We start from the raw sequence: 16,197 nt of genomic DNA, 5'->3' as shown, positions 1-16,197 counted from the left end.
GGTGGCTTGAAATATTGCGGGGGAGGGCCGTTTGTGACGGTATTGGGGTGAAATTCAAAAGGGTCCGTTGCCAAACCCGACTCGTTGTGCCGGCCTTGGCTGCCCCAAAAGGTAGGCTGGATTCTCAGCGGGACAGAGGCAGGATGGGCGGGAGCGGGAGCTTTCATCAAGCTCTCATGTTTCAGGAACTGCAACCCATCATCATGCTGCCCTGCTTCCAGAGAACTTGCACACCCTCTGCACATCGACGATGCCAGATTTCACCAGAGAATCGAGAAAAGGCGTTCCCAATAATGCCTCGCACTAATTTACCAGTTCACGTTTCGGGCCCCACACGCTCACCCTGGCTTCCTTCCCCGATCACAAGTCGTCTTCTGCCAAGCCGCCATTTCACCCCATTTTCACCACCACACGATGCCCTCTTGATATTGATGGAGCTGCTCAAATGAGACAACCGCCGTGCGGTCTCTCGGCATCCCGCTGACCTCTCATCGTGATTACCAATCTCGGAGCAGCGCAATTCTGGCGGACGGCGTGACGGTCTACCGTCGTAATGTACGGTGCCTGTCTCCCGAGAGCCAGACGCATGTTTCGTCCATCTCAACAGCCTGCAGCTGGATGGGTGGTAGGTGGCAGCGGATTGGATGTGCAGGTACGCTTCCTTTTTGGACGTCGAATCAGCTTTTTTGGCGTCTCTTGGGTGTCCCGTTAGGCTACACGCTACGTTTCTGACGTTTCTAGAAACCTGGAGCTTTATCTGTCCTACCTCGAGATTCCGACATGTTGTGTTAATCTCCGAAGTACCAGCTACACACAGGTCTTCCCTGGTTCAACAGCCAAGTTCGAGTCCGGTTTTCCCGATTTCCTCAAGGCTGTGTCTGTGCGACGTCCAATAAGCCATCAACCCCAATCCGAGAGTGGTGGCACCGCAGGCTCATCATGGTCATGACTGGAGATGTCTACGAAGTGGAACAGCCTGAACTCGATTTTACCAACAGAACCTGCTCGCAGCGCGCAGGAGGTTGTGAGAATTTACTCAGGACTGCGTCACGAAGGTTGTACTGTTGCATTCAACTGCTTTGAATGTCTGCGAGCTGCAAATAGACTGCCATGACGCTCAATGACACAAACGACAAGACACCACGGCGCGAAGGCGGCGCTACCTACTTCAGCCTCGCCTCCAGCCGCTAACTACCAAGGCAGTGGGTTGACGGCACCACAAGCTGAAACCCAGCTCGAGGCAAAAGAAATACCATGAATATCAAGACGAGAAACAGCAGACGCTCAGGTTGACTGGGCCCGTTCCATCGGCAGATTTTTATATCGACTCTTGCCGCCGTTGGCGGTGAACGTGGTGCATCGTCCTATCAAGCCATCAAATCACATGGTGACTTGAAGATGTCCCAACGACAACAGATCATCTCTGCGAATTCTTCACTACCCCATCAGGTTTCCCAACCCCTCCAAAATCTTAAACCATGATGTCTGCCCCTCCTCGGCGCTCTTACCGAGGGGCCGGTGGTTGGGTCTATGGATAGAGCTAGCCCGTCTTGAGGAAGCCCGGACTCCGGGCGAGCCGGGGGCAAGTCTCATGGGCCCCGGAAGCTCCCCCGGTTCGACTAATCCTTCCATAGCAATCGATCAACAGGCACGTGTGAGTGGGTAGGATCAGGCGTGTCAAACTTGAAGGTGTGCACGCCGGAATCATGATACCAACCCTCATTTCAACTTGTCTTGTAGGCAATCTTGACGCCAGACGCCAAACGCAGAGTATGATCCGCCTCGGGTTTGAGCGACACCATCGAAACATCAAACGCGGACATGGTTCAAAGCACACTCCACACCACGGTCCGACCGACAACGACAAAGTAACTCTGTAAAACCGTTGGATGCCCCGCAAATTCGACGACGTGTTCTAAAAGCGACCGAAGAAGTTTATGCGAGCGGGGATCTTGTTTTCATCCTAAGGTGCACCGTGCTCTATCTGGAACGGCTCGAGATGGGAATATCGCAGCTGTTTCTTATGCGACCACCACGCAATGCCACTGCTGATACTTGATAACAGTTTATCCTATCCACATCCTGCATGTCCCTGTCCCCTTTTGGCTGCATCTGTCACTCACAGGCCAATCACCTCTGATCAAGGGAAATGACCGATTGGTTCCCGACTGTCACAGCTGGTCCCGGGTGGCTGGCAGTTGGACCATTCAACTGCCGCTACCCAAAAAAATATCAGAAAACTTTTTGCCAAGACTTTCGGCGATGCATTTCCAAACAAATAAAAATCTCCACCACAACCCACAACAATGACCACCAAATATCAACAAAAAAAATGACACCGGCAAAAACATACAACACCAGGGATTCCCCAGTGGTCACCCACCTGAGTACTAGTCTGGCGGTCAATTGCTTAACTAGGGGAGAGCGGACGGGATCCCGTGTATTCAACTGCCTATGGTCGTATGTGAGAGGGGCACGTGGATGATGAGGTTATATAGAAGGTCTCAAGTCAAAAGGAGCGTTCCAGCTGTTCTTCGGCGTTGTTGCACAAGGCTGTCTTATTCTTTGTGTAGTTGGTGGGCTCGCACTCTCTGTTCAACTGCTAACCAACATACACAGTAGTAGGAGGGGTTGAAAGCGCCCTTACTTGGACATTCTTGCTGCTTTGGCAATATCAACCTGGAAAGTTTGATCCGAGAGAAGGTTTCACACATCATGGGTTAGGACAGGATATACATTATCCTGTCAGACTGGCAGGCTGGCAAGCTGGCTACTACTAACTTGAGTTTATCTAGTCTCTCGATTCAAAGATAGTATATTGAGGGAAAGCTCGCAACCAAGTACAAAGAGGGGAGGCAAGAAATCCGCAAATACTTTTACCGATTGGAGAATGGTTCCACTCCTCCTTGATGTTGGGCGGCGTTCCACTGTCCTCCTGTGTCCTGCTTCTTTTTTTCACCACTTCCCACCCTCTTCACTAGGTAGCTATCCTCTCGCCAGCAGAGCCTTACTCCACGCCTGCCTGGGTCAGGCACAGTTTTTGAAAAGAAAAAAAGAAATTCCCTACAGGCACATACATGCTGCATACCTCAGATGTCCGTTGATATCTCCCTTTCAAGCCCGCTCGCTACCAGTCTCAATCAAACTGGCTCAAGCGCCGAGTGGTGCGCCTACCTAATATATGACGACCGGGCCAGCTCTGAATGGACATATCTTTCGAAGCTCTACTTGCCGAGCCTCAAAAAAAGTCATACTGATTAGTCCAGGCTGCCATGCATGCCGGTAGTATCACAACTACTGGACTCTCTCGGACTTCTCAGCCTCGGACCTTGTTTGTGGGACTATACCTACATTTGGCCATATTGGATAGTCTTACTAAACATTTCAGGTAGTACAAAGACAACATAGAGTGTGATTGGATTGTTGTTGCTGTTGAGGAAAAGAGCCTCATTGTCTGGCTACCGTACTCACGGTAAGAGTCCGAGTTGTGTTTGTGCTACCATATGGGTATTCCGCGAGTGTTTGTTTTGGGGCATAAGAGGTATCATGACCGGTTCTCTTGGCTGTGTTTGTGTCACCATATGAACAGTTGATAGGCAGTTCTGTTTTGGGACATAAGAAATATTATCAAAAGTTTTCTTGCGTGTTAGAGATTAAGATTTGAGGTGTGTTGGTTGTTGAGGGAGGAATTGATGAGTTGATTTCCGGTAATTGTTAGATGTGATCGAGCCATTTGTGTTAAGAAACACCACCACAGCCCCTTTGACGCTGAAGAGCTCTTCGTCTGTATTATATTCGCATTTTTGGCAATATGACCGGGCCGTGTTACGAGCTTGGGCTTGCTGAGAACATTGCCAACTGTCCTGTGATGTGGAGACTGGAGGGTCTCAGAGTCCGAGATGCGTTGACTCTGCAGGGCATGGATGAGCGTCAGCTCCATGGGCGAGATATATTCCAGTCCCCTTTGATGTGTGTAACCAAGTCCGAGAGATGGGTATTGGAAATAGATGAAAGTCCTTCAACCAAACCTCATCTGGCGAGATGGGCAACTCTCGACGGGTATAAAGAAGGGCCATCTCCCCCCTTCAAACCACCTCATTCTACCTCTTCACCACCGGCCTTCATCTCATCATCATCATCATCATCATCATCATCATCATCACCAGCCTTCAACGAACAAAAACCACCACCACCAACCCCCAGCCATCAGCATGAAGTTCCTCGCCACCCTCCTCACCCTCGCCGCCTCGGCCTCGGCCATCGACCTCTACCTCCACACCGACAACAACTGCGGCGGCTCCAACGCCCTCCGCTGCAACGGCATCAACCCCAACACCTGCTGCGGCACCAACGCCAACGGAAGCCCCTACCAGTCCGTCGCCGTCCGCGGCATCCAGCAGGGCTGGAACATCCAGTGCCGCGGCTACGACAACGGCCAGTGCAACCGCCTCCAGACCATCTCGGGCAACAACGGGGGCAACTTCATCTGCAACCGGTCCAACGGCTTCCGGTACTCCGGCGTCGGGTATAACTTCATCGGCCGGAAGCGGGCGATTGATTCCACCCTCGAGCCTGAGTGCCAGAGGCCCAACGCCTTGGTCTTGGAGGACGGCTCCGAGTTTGATCTCACTGGGTTGAGTGAGGAGGAGTTTGATGCCCTGTGGGTTTTTTTCTTTCCCAACTTTATAGACAGAACACTAATTGAGATTTTGTAGTGTGGCGGTTGGTCTCCAGGCTAATAGCACTGCTGATGTCCCTGCCCAGCTCCAGTCTCTTCAGATCAAGTAAAATGGATCAGGTAGCCATGGAGAGTTATACTCGCACTCACACAGGGCTAGATGGGACGCCATTTTTTGTCTAGGGTGATGCAGTAAATCGGGGAAGCAAACGGCAGAAGCCGTTTGTTTGCCTTGGTCACAATCGTGCTGTTGACGAGGTCTGGCCTTGGTGATTTTCTGGCTAGGTGTGCTGTGTTCAGTCAACATTTCTTTTCTTGTTCTTTCTTTGTTCGAAGAAACGCTTAGATTACTTCTGTCTGCCCGAATAAAAAGTATTGGATCCTCAACGGTTGATACTGCCGAGACTGCAGTGTGTTTCCGAGAGATGGGTGTCTACAATATGAAACCTTTGACCTCTGGTCTTAAGAGATGGAGTGGCGATTGCTCGGCTTAAAGCATGAAGAGTGCCCCGGTCAATTTGGTGCTGTTTCGTGGTGCATCTGTCCTACCACGGAGGTTAAGACGATGTTGGACTGATGGCTCGGCCAAACAGGTGGCACAGAGCTCACTCAAAAAAGTGAGTCGGTCATGTGATTAGCTGTCTATTCATTCTTGACAAGAACCAGATATGTTTCAAAACACATGGGACAAAATGTGTAAAAAAGTCCAAAAGAACACATGAACTCCTGCGGGAGTTTTGGGATAATATGCATCAGCCGTGAATCGAACACGGGGCCCATCGATGGCAACGATGGATTTTACCACTAAACCACTGATGCTGTTTCTTGTGGGGTTTTTGAAGTATTTGCCTAGAATGTAGATACGTAGTGGTAGCGATGGGTAGATAGAGCTAGCATGGCATGGGCGATGCAAGAGAAGCACTTTGTCATGAAACGTAGCGTACCCGTTTGGCTCTCCATTTGAAAATTGTCATGTCCATATGAGAATAAAAGATTGAAGGCAACAGAGGGAGTTTTCTTGCCTATGGCCGCTGTGAGAAGTATGACCGCGGGTAAAAATCTGTTTCCTTTGCCTTGCTTGTTGGTTTTGAAAAGGGGTAATGTGTACGTGCCTTGTTGGGAAGAGATAAACAAAGAACAAGGTTTTGTGGCGTCGATATCAGGGGAACCATAACGCCATACTATACAGCTAGGCATTGTGAATCTACAAAACATCGTTTCATGAGCTATGCCTACCCTATCTTACTCTCGTTTCCTAAACAACCAATGCAAATGCTTCTAGCCCCAATTTTAATCGATACCTCCTACATCCCACCCACCGCTCACTTCTTTCCCCCCAAAAGTGCCAACTTCTCGAACCCCGTCACCACCGGCGCCGTTTGCTTAGCCCTCATAGCCTCCAAACTCTCAAACAGCACCCCATCCCCGCCCACCGGCCTCCACCCCTCTCCATCCTCCCCTTCACCCTCAACTTGCTGTTTCTCCTCCTGCGGCCAAACCTCCCCAACAGCCTGCCTACACCCCTCCAGCACAACCCCCATCGCCTCCTCAATAACCCTTGCCCGCTCCTGCATATCCCTCCTCACCAACCCAAAGACCAACCTCTCCACCTCCCCCTTCGTCCCCTCCACCCTCTCCACCAACCTCCTGACACTATTAACCAAATACTCCTCCTCATAAACCGTCCCCTTCCTCCCCCTCGCCCTCTTCTTCTCCTCCCTCCTCCTGTTTTTGCTTGTTGCTCTCGAGACATTGGAGCCAACAGTCCCCACGCTCCCAGCCTTGCCGGTATACCTCGTAAACATCGACGCGCTCGTCGTCGCCCTCGAGCTAGCAGCAATAGAGATATCATCCGGGATGTCATAACCATCCGCGTTCTTGCTCCCAAAGGGGTTCTCCCCCTCGTAAAACGCCAGCGGGTCCTCCTTTGCCTTCTTGCGGAGCTCAAGGATGCGCGGAACTTGCGCCTTGAGTTGGGCTTTGCAATCAGCCAAGAACTCAATGCTGGAGGAGAAGGCATCCGCGAGGCCGCTGTCAATATGGCTCTCAAGAAGGTCACGTCGCTTGTGCAGGGCGACAAGCCGGAGCGCATCGGCAAAGAGGTAGCCCTTGCAGAGGGATTGGATGGCGGATTCGATAGAAGAGAGGTACTCCATGTGGATTGTTGCCGCGGCGGCATAGTCCTTTGCTTCGCGGAGGGCGTCGGCAAGGTCGCTTGCTACTTCTTCTAGTCGCTGAGCGGTGATGGGCGGGTCTTGCTGCTGGGCAACGTAGAGGCATTCGCGCCAGCAGGCGGCGCCCGCTTTGAGGTAACAGTCTGTGGCGTCGTGGTAGCTGTTGAGTGACTCGTAGGCTAGGCCGGCTTCCTTAAACTGGGAGATAGACTTGAGGTGGGCGGCGAAGAGGTCGGTAATCACGCGGTGGTGCTGCTCGTCGTGACGGTAGATGCTCAAGGCGTGCTGGTAGAGCTTGTGCTTGACGGTGTACGTCTTCACCTCCTCGAAATTGCCAAGAGCCTTGAGATGGTCCAGGGCTTTCTCGTGGTTCCCGAGCTTGTCATCGATTGTGTACTTTCGCTGGAGCTTTGGCATCTTGTGAAGTTCTTGAATAAATGGGAGATACTCTCTGGGATCACGTTGAGACTGCTGGGCAACCAGCAAAGTAAGTTCGAGATTGTACAAACCGAGGGCGTGGTCGTAGAGTCTGTTGACATCTACCAGGAAGCAAATGTGCTCAACAGCACGTTCGGCTAGTGCCTCATGTTCTTGCATAAGATCGGCAACCACGCGCAAGCCATCATCGAGGGCTGGTGGGTTCTTGCAGACATGCGCTGTGATGATGTTTTGGAGGTTGGCGTTCTTCTGGGTCTTGAGCTTTGCCAAAACAGCATCACATATCTTGTTGATCTTGCTTTCTTTAGCAGCCGTTTCAGCTTCTTGCGACTGCGGAGCTGAGCCAGCCTTGGTGTCCTTGTACATAGTCCGGGTGACATCCTCCTCCCTAAACAAAGTCAGCAAACGGTATCAGATGATTCTTAAAGACTCAAGAAACTTACTTAAGAGTGGACAAGAACAAGTCAATGCTGGCCGTATCCTTCACCTGCTCCAAGAACAAGCCGACGTGCTCCAGGAACTGCTCCGGTCGGTGATCATAGAGCAGGTTCATATCCACACGCTGAGTGCGGCATGTCGCAAAAGCAGCGCCATAGTTCTTGGCCTCGATAAGGTCGCGGATGCCGGACAAAACCATAGCCCGGGGATAAATTGTCTCAAGATTGCCACGAGGCATCTGAAGCACAATGCTCATCCTGCTGGGCATGGCAACGACCAGCCTGCCTCCCCGCTCGATACTCCGGCATCGTTCGTCATTCTCGGGGTCGTCCTGGGGAACCTCAAGCTCTTCTTCCGTAGCCAAGTGAACAAACTTGACGAAGTGGTTGGTAGTCGTGAAGATGAGATGATGCTTGGTAACAACAAAAGAAGTACAGTTCCTGGCCAGTAGCGTCGAGTTGCAGTAGAGGTAGCCATTCCGAGCCTGTCCAAAAGCCAGGAACTCGCCTGAATGTGTAATGTAACTTGTCCAGGGCAAGAAGTTGGCAAACTCGGCAGGAAGCGGGAGGTGTTCTCCTTCAATGATTCTGCTCAGTCTGCCACGCCAATCCTGAGCAATGACTCCGTCTTCCTCGACAACTGGTGGCACTATAGGTGTTGTAATGGTTGTGATGGAAGTTGCATCCGTCTTTTGCCACCCGTGTTCGTTTGTTTGTGTGCCTTCAAATGTGTGCCTGACAATCTCCATGTCTTCCGACATTTGAAGAATGTGAACCTCATTTGAGCCAGACAGGCCAACCTGAAGTACATGTTCCTCGTATAACTGGGCATGTGTCTTCCTAAAGGAAGCCGTAGAGGCAAGCTTCGGGGGTAGCATCCGTGGTCCCTGGATGATAAGCTCGAAGAAGCTAACACCACTTCGGTGCAGCACGGCCATCGAGTTGCAATCCCGTCCGATTGTAACGTCAATAATAGGAGACTCGACTTCGAGTTCGTCAAAGGCCATCGGAGGAGGCACATTAGCCGTCCGGAAAGGGGTGAATTTGAGCGTCTGACCGTCAATTACGGCAACAGCTCCGAAGTCGTGAGGAGAAACTCCCGGCCCACGGGCGATGGTGAAAATGTACTCGTTGACAAGTACTTTGCCTACACAACTTGTGAGACAACTGAGGAGAATATAGGGAGTAGAGAGGTTATCTTACCTGCTGTCGCCGCAACACACAACAGTGGTTTCTCTGCATGCCAGGCAAACTTTGGACTCTGGTGGTGCTTGCTACCACCGTCACCACAGAGGAACTCTTGTTTCAGATACCAGTGGTAGTTGCCTGTAGTCCATAGCTGTACTCTATCCTTCATGATAACAGCTAGAACGGTTGAGTCCGAGTTCCACTCAAGCGCCAGCTCTGCAGCCACATCAGGGGCGTCCTGGGGCGCTCGAAGTGTGAACTGCCCATGGCGCAGGCCATTTCTTTCAAAGAACACAACGTCAATACGGTCCGAGAGACGCTGAATCCCGGCCATGAGATTTCCCTCAGGCCGCCAACTCAGAGCGCCCTCAAGCCCATCCACGGGTTCACTGACACTGTCCAACTCACCATCACGGTTGTACACCCGGATCACACGTCGTTGTCCTTGCTGAAGGAAGTTGACAGCAACATACGCACCATCACCTCTCCAACTGATCGTGCACCGCCCATCATCGTTTGAGCTCAAGGCGCCCTCGTCTACCTTCTCCGGAATAGTAGGGTCTCGAAGCCCCTTGGCCTTGGCGCCCTTGCCGATAAACTGAGTCTCCTTCTTGCCCCATCCGATGGAGACATGCTTTGACAGCCTCAAGTCCTCTTCGCTGAGGCCAACCTCTGAAATAACATCGAAGCCCCGGCTCATGAAGAGCACCTTGGCATCCCCTGTTGCGATGGCAAGTAGCTCTTCATCTGGTGACCAGCGAGCAGCCGAGATAGAGGGCGACAATGTGCCTACGATCTCAATGTGCGCTTCACCAGCGGCGGTTTCTTCGTCTTCAGTAACAGTGACAATGTCACCGCCGGCCATGATGACACATGTTGTCAATGTGTCGCTGAAGTAGTGTATACTCCGGATAACATCTGGACTGCCATCTTCGTTTGGGCAAAGTGCATCCCATGTTGCGATGTTTCTTGATTTTCTATGTCATAGAAATTGCAGTCTTAGATTATATGCTTGTTTTAACATGAGAATGATGAATATGTATCTTACAAGTGACAAGGGGGACGCTCATGAGTGTGCTTCACTACCCTCGAGAGTTCGATCCGGGCATCATGGGCGGTTGGGCCACGGGCAACAATCACCTCATCCCTGGAGACATCCCAACACGATGCCGAGAAAGGGGCCGAAGCCGAGGCGGCGGTAGGAAAGGGAGAATCCGGGACGGGATCCCTGAAGACGCTGTGGCCGATGTTGCGCAAGTTCCGCATCTCGTCCGGTCAAAACTCTTTTTCTTGGTATGAGTTTTGGGTATGAGTCAATCGCTGGTTTTAGCACCGTAGTGGTGCGATCATTATCAGGATATAGCTTCTTTCGGGACTTTTCGGCGGCCACCGGTGCCCAGGTGGTGAGAGCTGAGAGCGGACGAAGTGGGTAGTTCAGAAGGGTAGCACTCGTCTATTTCCGTAGTGAAAAAGTGGCAAAATGTGAATAAAAAAGCGACTGAAAATTTTAAAAGAGTTGTAGTGTGTATGTAAGTCGAGGGGCTCAAGCCTATGCTCATGCAGCTCGAGTTAGCTGATTTTTGTCGGTGTTTTTCAGCCTTTGATATCCGTCTGCCAAGTTTGACCGAGTGACTCGATGTCTCAAGGTTATTCACAAGCTTGTCCTCCTCGAAAAGATCACCACCGTTCTAGAGAGTCAATGACACTGATGGCTGATAGCCCCTCTATGCCCCTCCATACACTGAAGCTTTCGAGAGCCCAGGGTTTAACCAGCCTCAAAATGTTAGAGTCAGTGCGCTTAGCTGCGGGGTCGGTCATTGGCTGTGGCTTGCCTTGTACCGGGGTACCAAACAGTCCGCCTTGCTTTAGCGGCACACCGCGGGAAAATATTTCCCACTAAAAAGTCGCTGGTACCTTTGCCAGGGCGTTCAAGCTTCAGTGGCGGTGGCTATTGCTCTAAATAAACGGGCGAATCAGAACTCGCCCTACCACAGCCGGACGCGTTCCAGAGCTTTGAAAGCCAGCAATTGTTGAGGAATCAGGCCTGCAGGGTGCCACAAACAAGGGATAGAGCTTTCCCATCCTTCCAATCGCACCACCACCGACAACTGACCGCCCGACTGTGAAACTACTTAATTGCTTCATATATCACTTGCTTCTGGAGTCTGGGGTAAACTCCACCCTTCTCTCTCACTCGTTGTTATTCAACGTTCGTTTTCTTGCCTTCCCATTGCCTTCTAATAACCTACCCACTAGACAGCCAGAAGACGACGACAACTCATTACCCCAACAAAAACATGGACGTCGCCTACAATCAACACTCTTCCTTCAGGCGCAAGTCCCGATCCTCGGGTAACCTCACCCACCTCTCCCTCGCGCCTCTAACCTCCAAACTCCCTATTCACGATGCCCACGATATCCTCGACGACAACGATCTCACCACCCCAACCTCCGCTCCCCCAACAGTAACCTCCTACTCCTACCTCCAAGGCAAATCCGCCCCTACCACCCCCCGTCTCCTCTCCCGCTCCCCGGGTCCCAACAACCGCTCCGCCTCTGTCTCCGGCGCCCGCAAGTCCCGATCCTCAGTCTCCCTCGCAAAATCGAAATCCTCCTCCCACCTCCCCCACAACCAGTCCCGTGCCTCCCATCGCCAAAGCTCAACCTCCCTCCACACTTCCCCCACCACCCCACGCCACCGCTCCTCCCACCACCCAAACCAGCTGAGACAAACCGACCGCTCCGACTCGGACTGGCTCCTCCGCTGCGGCTCCATCATCTCCCTCGAAACCCGGGAATCCAAAGGCCAAGCCTGGCTCTCCACCCGCGCCTCGTCCACATCCTTGGCTGGTCACTCTCCTCAAGACGCCGAAGACGAAGCCTTTGAGCGGGAACTCGCAAGGGAAAGAGAAGAGCTGGTTTATGGCTCTCGGCACACCCCCCGTCACCTATCCCGTCACGCCTCTAGGAGAAGCAGTGTCCATCTTGACGGCAACGATGATAACATCTCCTCCCCGGCCTACAGCCGCTTTAGGAGCAGATCTCACTCCCGGGTTGGGTCTATGACGCCAGGCGGGAGCAGCCATAGGATGACAACCTTTGTGGAGGATTACTTCAACTCTAATGGGTCGGGGTCAACTCCTGTGGCGGAGAACCCTGACGACGAGATTGCCGGTCCGGATTTTGTCAATTTTGACGAGGAGCTAGAAAATTACACTGTGGATGACGCTGAGTTTGTCACGGGTGATGGGGCAGAAGATGAGGCGTACGTGAGGAAGCTGGTGAAGGGGACTGGGAACGGGGGTGTAGGGTCTTGGTTTGGCCATGTGCTCGGTGTGAAGCTTTTTGCCGTTGAGGAGGACGATGAGGAGGAGTCGGAGGATGATTATGATGGGGAGACGACGGATGGGGAGGGATCAGGGCATGAGATGGAGAGGAGGGTGTCATGCTTGAGGAGGCTGGAGGGGCAGAATATGAAGACGATGGTGGATGAGAGTATCCCGCCGCCGAAGGAGAATGAGGGTGGCTGGCATGATGCTGCTTGGTTGTTGACCGTTGCTTCGAAGGTATTGCTTTGAGAGGAGTGGCTTGTTAGAATGTGCAAGAGACATGGCGTTGGTTTGTGTTGTGCCATACCTGTCTTTACGTTTGTCAAGCTTGCCAGGTAGCAATTGTGGCTTCGAGTTTTTTACCCTGGCATCTTCACATACCCTACTCTCTTTTTCTGCTGGTTATTGGCTTTGGAGTTTTGCAAACTTTCCTCTGCTTATATCAGGGCAGGATTTGTGAAGTGTATGTCATTCCAGGGCGCTGGTTGGCCTTGTGGTTGGCACGCATGTCGACCTTCGAAACTGCTATCCAGTCCATATCAATGGCTGGAGAGTTCAGTTGGACGGGATTGCCTCTTGGGAGCCCTCCCAAACACAACCACGATATGGCTGGGGCAAAAAGACGATGCTCCCGGTACTAGTTTAGTCAGGCCGGCGGCTGACTGAGAACCCCCAACAACAAACCTCTCTCTTCTTATCTTGTGCCGCTGCACTGCGATTGCACATTCCGGGGAGCCTTTTCCCTCTCAAGAGAAACAGTCCAAGAGATACACGGAGTAATAACCGCTTACAAGACCGGCAACATCCCCAGCCTAGAACAGTGGGCTTGCATGAAGGAACTGTTCCCAGAAAGATTGCTTATTTCTATACCCACTTAATGATTGTCATTTTACAACATGTTTTCCCCCAAATTTGGAAGCGAGCAAAGAGAAAGATATGGTTTTTGCATGTAGCTGGATATAGAAAATGTCTATTAAATCAGCTGCCCCCCGACAGCACCAACCCAAAAAAAAACAAAAAAAAAGAAAAAAGAAGGTTCTTTGTGTTAACTAAACAAGTCTTGGTAGTCTTGGAAATCTTGGTATCAGAAGATTGTTGATATGTACCTTATGTAACCCCGCCCGCCGGTTAGGTATCTTGTTTCACGATAGAAATATTTCGGGACACGATGGTGTTTCTCGGGAGAGCGAATATTCGCAACCCAGATTCTCTAAACATGGAATCTTCTAGCTCTGCTTATAATCCCATCCCATCCTGTTGTGTCTGTCTTCCAATACTCTCTCCTAGTGCCAAGATTTGAACCAAACCCAAAAACGCTTTGATCTCTTGGGTACCATCGCCATGATAGGCTCCTTTTTCTTAACCCATTAGTGCGTGCGTTGGTGGTGAGGAGGAAAAAAAAAGCCGGCCGGACCGCACTGCTGATATGTATGTATGTAGTCCTGACGCAAAAAAACAGGTTTTGGGAGTGTCACGATGCAGTCCCCTATGCAAGTCGAGGGTCTAGAACGCTCAGATTGAGGGGGGGAAACAGGGAAAAAAAACGGTGTCAGACAACGGGGGCTGGCTTGACATGTCTCTGAACTTTCTCTCTCTGTATGTACCACTATTCCGCGCCCTTTTTCTCGGAAAACCAACAAGTCATGAACTTTTGCTCTCTCGCCGTGGGGTTGAAACTTGCAGCGGAAGCTTCCCGGTCCGATATTACTGATCGACTTACTTTCTGTGATGGTGTTGAGCAGTTTTTTGCTGGGAGGGCAGAATTGGGGACAGACGGCGCGCTCAGGAGGCTGTCGTCACTGGTGCCCGTTTCTTCGATATCCGAGTACACATTTCCCGAACTCGAGAATGGCTGACACTTATCGAGATGAAGTTGTCCGAGCATGAAAATACTAGATACTGTAGTCTAGCGCCTGTGGCGCTTCGATCAAACAACAGCCCCGGAACGAAAGTTCCTGCTGCTCAAGATACCCAAGACACGCCGATGCACAACCTGAGCGAAGGATTGATAGAAGTGTCTCGAAGGAATATGTATATCCATAGAGCATGCTGGCCGGGAGTCTCGGGTTTCGTGGAGGACGCACGTCATCATTACACTACAAGGAAGCCTTGGCGGTTGATATAGATATCGTCGCTCAGAGCGGCTCTTTCTGTCAGCGGCGTTCAAACCCGTCCGCCTGGGACATGTTTCGGGCGCCTGAGTGCGACAAGACGATATTAGATGAGCTGAAAAGGGCCGCATTTAACTAGCTCAGAGCTGGCCAATGCCCTTGCTATGGGAGCTGACGTAGATTCCAAAGCCACGATCTGGTCCTCGTCGTCAGACCGAAGCGAATCAGCACTGTGTGGACGGCTGACAGGTTCAAAGGTTGGCTCACAGGCAACGCCTGAGGCACGTTCTCTATCACTACTCAGTCAAGGCACATTGCATCTGAATCTGTGGAGCTAACTCAGGAGCACTGTCCGGCTCCGATGATGGTGTGACCGCCGATTCGGGCGGTCGCACGCAAGGAAGCACCTGAAGTTGCAGTTGACGGGATTCCGCGGGCGCTCCCAGCCTCCGTTTTGTTGCGGGAGACGTGCAGGCGTCCCGGCCTTGGCTCCCGTTGGTGTACGGAGATCTAGTATAGAATAATAAAAAATGGAAAGGGTAGAAAACGATCACCAGTCCTCAACTAACCTCCGAAAGATATGCTCATGCGGTGTAATAATTGTGGTGTTGTTGGCCGTGTGTGATGCCGAGCCAGCACCTCCTCCGAAGAAAGATGCAGGCGGTGCCGATATCCGGGCTGTCGGAGCTACTGCGGCATTGTGTAGGGACTGGCATCCCACCAACCACCTCTCTGACACGGCATCGTGACTACACTACATGTTGTCGTTGAAACAAACTCGGCCTAGTTTGGAAATTCTTGCGGTATCAAAGAGACGAGGGATGTGGGTGGTGGAAATGGATATCCTCGATAAAAGCACTCGTGGCTCCCCACCGATCCGCTGGAAAACTCGCACACGATGCAAACGGTCGACAAAACGTTTTTGGGCTCCAATGGAAAGTTGGTCAGGGATCCTTGCATGGGGCCGGGTACTCGTGCTCCCAATGACGACACCTGGCGGAATGACGTCGATGTTGAGACGACTGCCTCTGGCCCCACTTGCCAAGAGCCTATTGTGGAGGGACCCCATCTAATGAATGGCTGTCGAAATTTGGTGGGGTTATGAGATTCAACCACCGTCGAGGTGCTCCTGTCGAGACCTTTCATTCCGTGACTCCTCTTGTCGACTGAGTAAGGGGGCGACAGCATCTAGACCCGCTACTCCACGATGTGTTTTCTCCGGTGGATTCGTTGCTGGTTAGCGATATTGCTTGTATCGACCGCTTTGTCGATGACATCGCTCACCAGCAGGTTCTCGTGGTGGTGCTGAGCATCGTTACACAGCAGGAATGTGTCGAGTTTGTGCCCCGGAGTACCGTCCAGATTTCCGCGATTCTGGCAGAGTGGTGTTTCTTCCACAGATCCGGTTCTTCCATCGCATGCATGCCTCTTACCGGGTGTTTGTCCGGTCCAGTCCGATAAGGTACCCAAGGGGAGAGGGCATTGAGGGGTACCGTCTATCAAAAGCCCACGCCGATAGAGGGGTTGTGACAGATCGGCCTGGACCCTGCATTTGTCGGTCTGCAGCCAGATTCAAGTCTTTCGAAGCGTCCTTTTGACCTTCCGTGTCGAATCACGGTCAGCGGCATGGGACCATATGGGCCTGCTCGATATGCTGTATCGTCGTCGCCAACGAGAGATAAGTGGGAGAAGAGGCCGCATTAAAAAATATGAGCACCACCTGGTCACGCCACGGGGGAGCAGAGTCGTGATCAGCTCATTCTTGCGTCACTTGCTGAAGCCAGACTGACCTCTTGAGCTGTGGTACCGTGTCGTATGGGAAGGTCACCCTCGCTTGACGTC

At 51.9% G+C, this 16,197-nt stretch overlaps 3 protein-coding genes across 3 annotated transcripts, besides 2 other annotated features; 2 read left to right on the top strand and 1 right to left on the bottom strand.

Annotated features, from left to right (window-relative positions):
• Nucleotides 1-2,342: 2,342 nt before the first annotated feature.
• Nucleotides 2,343-2,468: a sequence feature.
• Nucleotides 2,469-4,211: 1,743 nt separating this feature from the next.
• On the top strand, nucleotides 4,212-4,715 carry PODANS_3_7225 (uncharacterized protein; the record flags this gene model as incomplete). Its single annotated transcript, XM_001909490.1, has 1 exon — nucleotides 4,212-4,715. The coding sequence occupies one exon, from the start codon at nucleotides 4,212-4,214 to the stop codon at nucleotides 4,713-4,715; it is 504 nt and encodes a 167-aa protein (XP_001909525.1).
• A 711-nt stretch (nucleotides 4,716-5,426) lies between these two features.
• Nucleotides 5,427-5,497, bottom strand: a tRNA (tRNA-Gly).
• Nucleotides 5,498-6,000: 503 nt separating this feature from the next.
• PODANS_3_7220 (uncharacterized protein) lies at nucleotides 6,001-9,780 on the bottom strand (the record flags this gene model as incomplete). Its single annotated transcript, XM_001909489.1, has 3 exons — nucleotides 6,001-7,678; nucleotides 7,734-8,874; nucleotides 8,931-9,780. The coding sequence occupies 3 exons, from the start codon at nucleotides 9,778-9,780 to the stop codon at nucleotides 6,001-6,003; spliced, it is 3,669 nt and encodes a 1,222-aa protein (XP_001909524.1).
• Nucleotides 9,781-11,212: 1,432 nt separating this feature from the next.
• Nucleotides 11,213-12,493, top strand: PODANS_3_7210 (uncharacterized protein; the record flags this gene model as incomplete). Its single annotated transcript, XM_001909488.1, has 1 exon — nucleotides 11,213-12,493. The coding sequence occupies one exon, from the start codon at nucleotides 11,213-11,215 to the stop codon at nucleotides 12,491-12,493; it is 1,281 nt and encodes a 426-aa protein (XP_001909523.1).
• Nucleotides 12,494-16,197: the final 3,704 nt, after the last annotated feature.

This window comes from Podospora anserina, chromosome 3, assembly GCF_000226545.1.
Source record: "Podospora anserina S mat+ genomic DNA chromosome 3, supercontig 2".
NCBI classification, from domain to species: Eukaryota; Fungi; Ascomycota; class Sordariomycetes; order Sordariales; family Podosporaceae; genus Podospora; species Podospora anserina.
The sequence above is the reverse complement of the archived record's forward strand: the minus strand, read 5'-3'. Positions and strand labels throughout refer to the sequence as shown.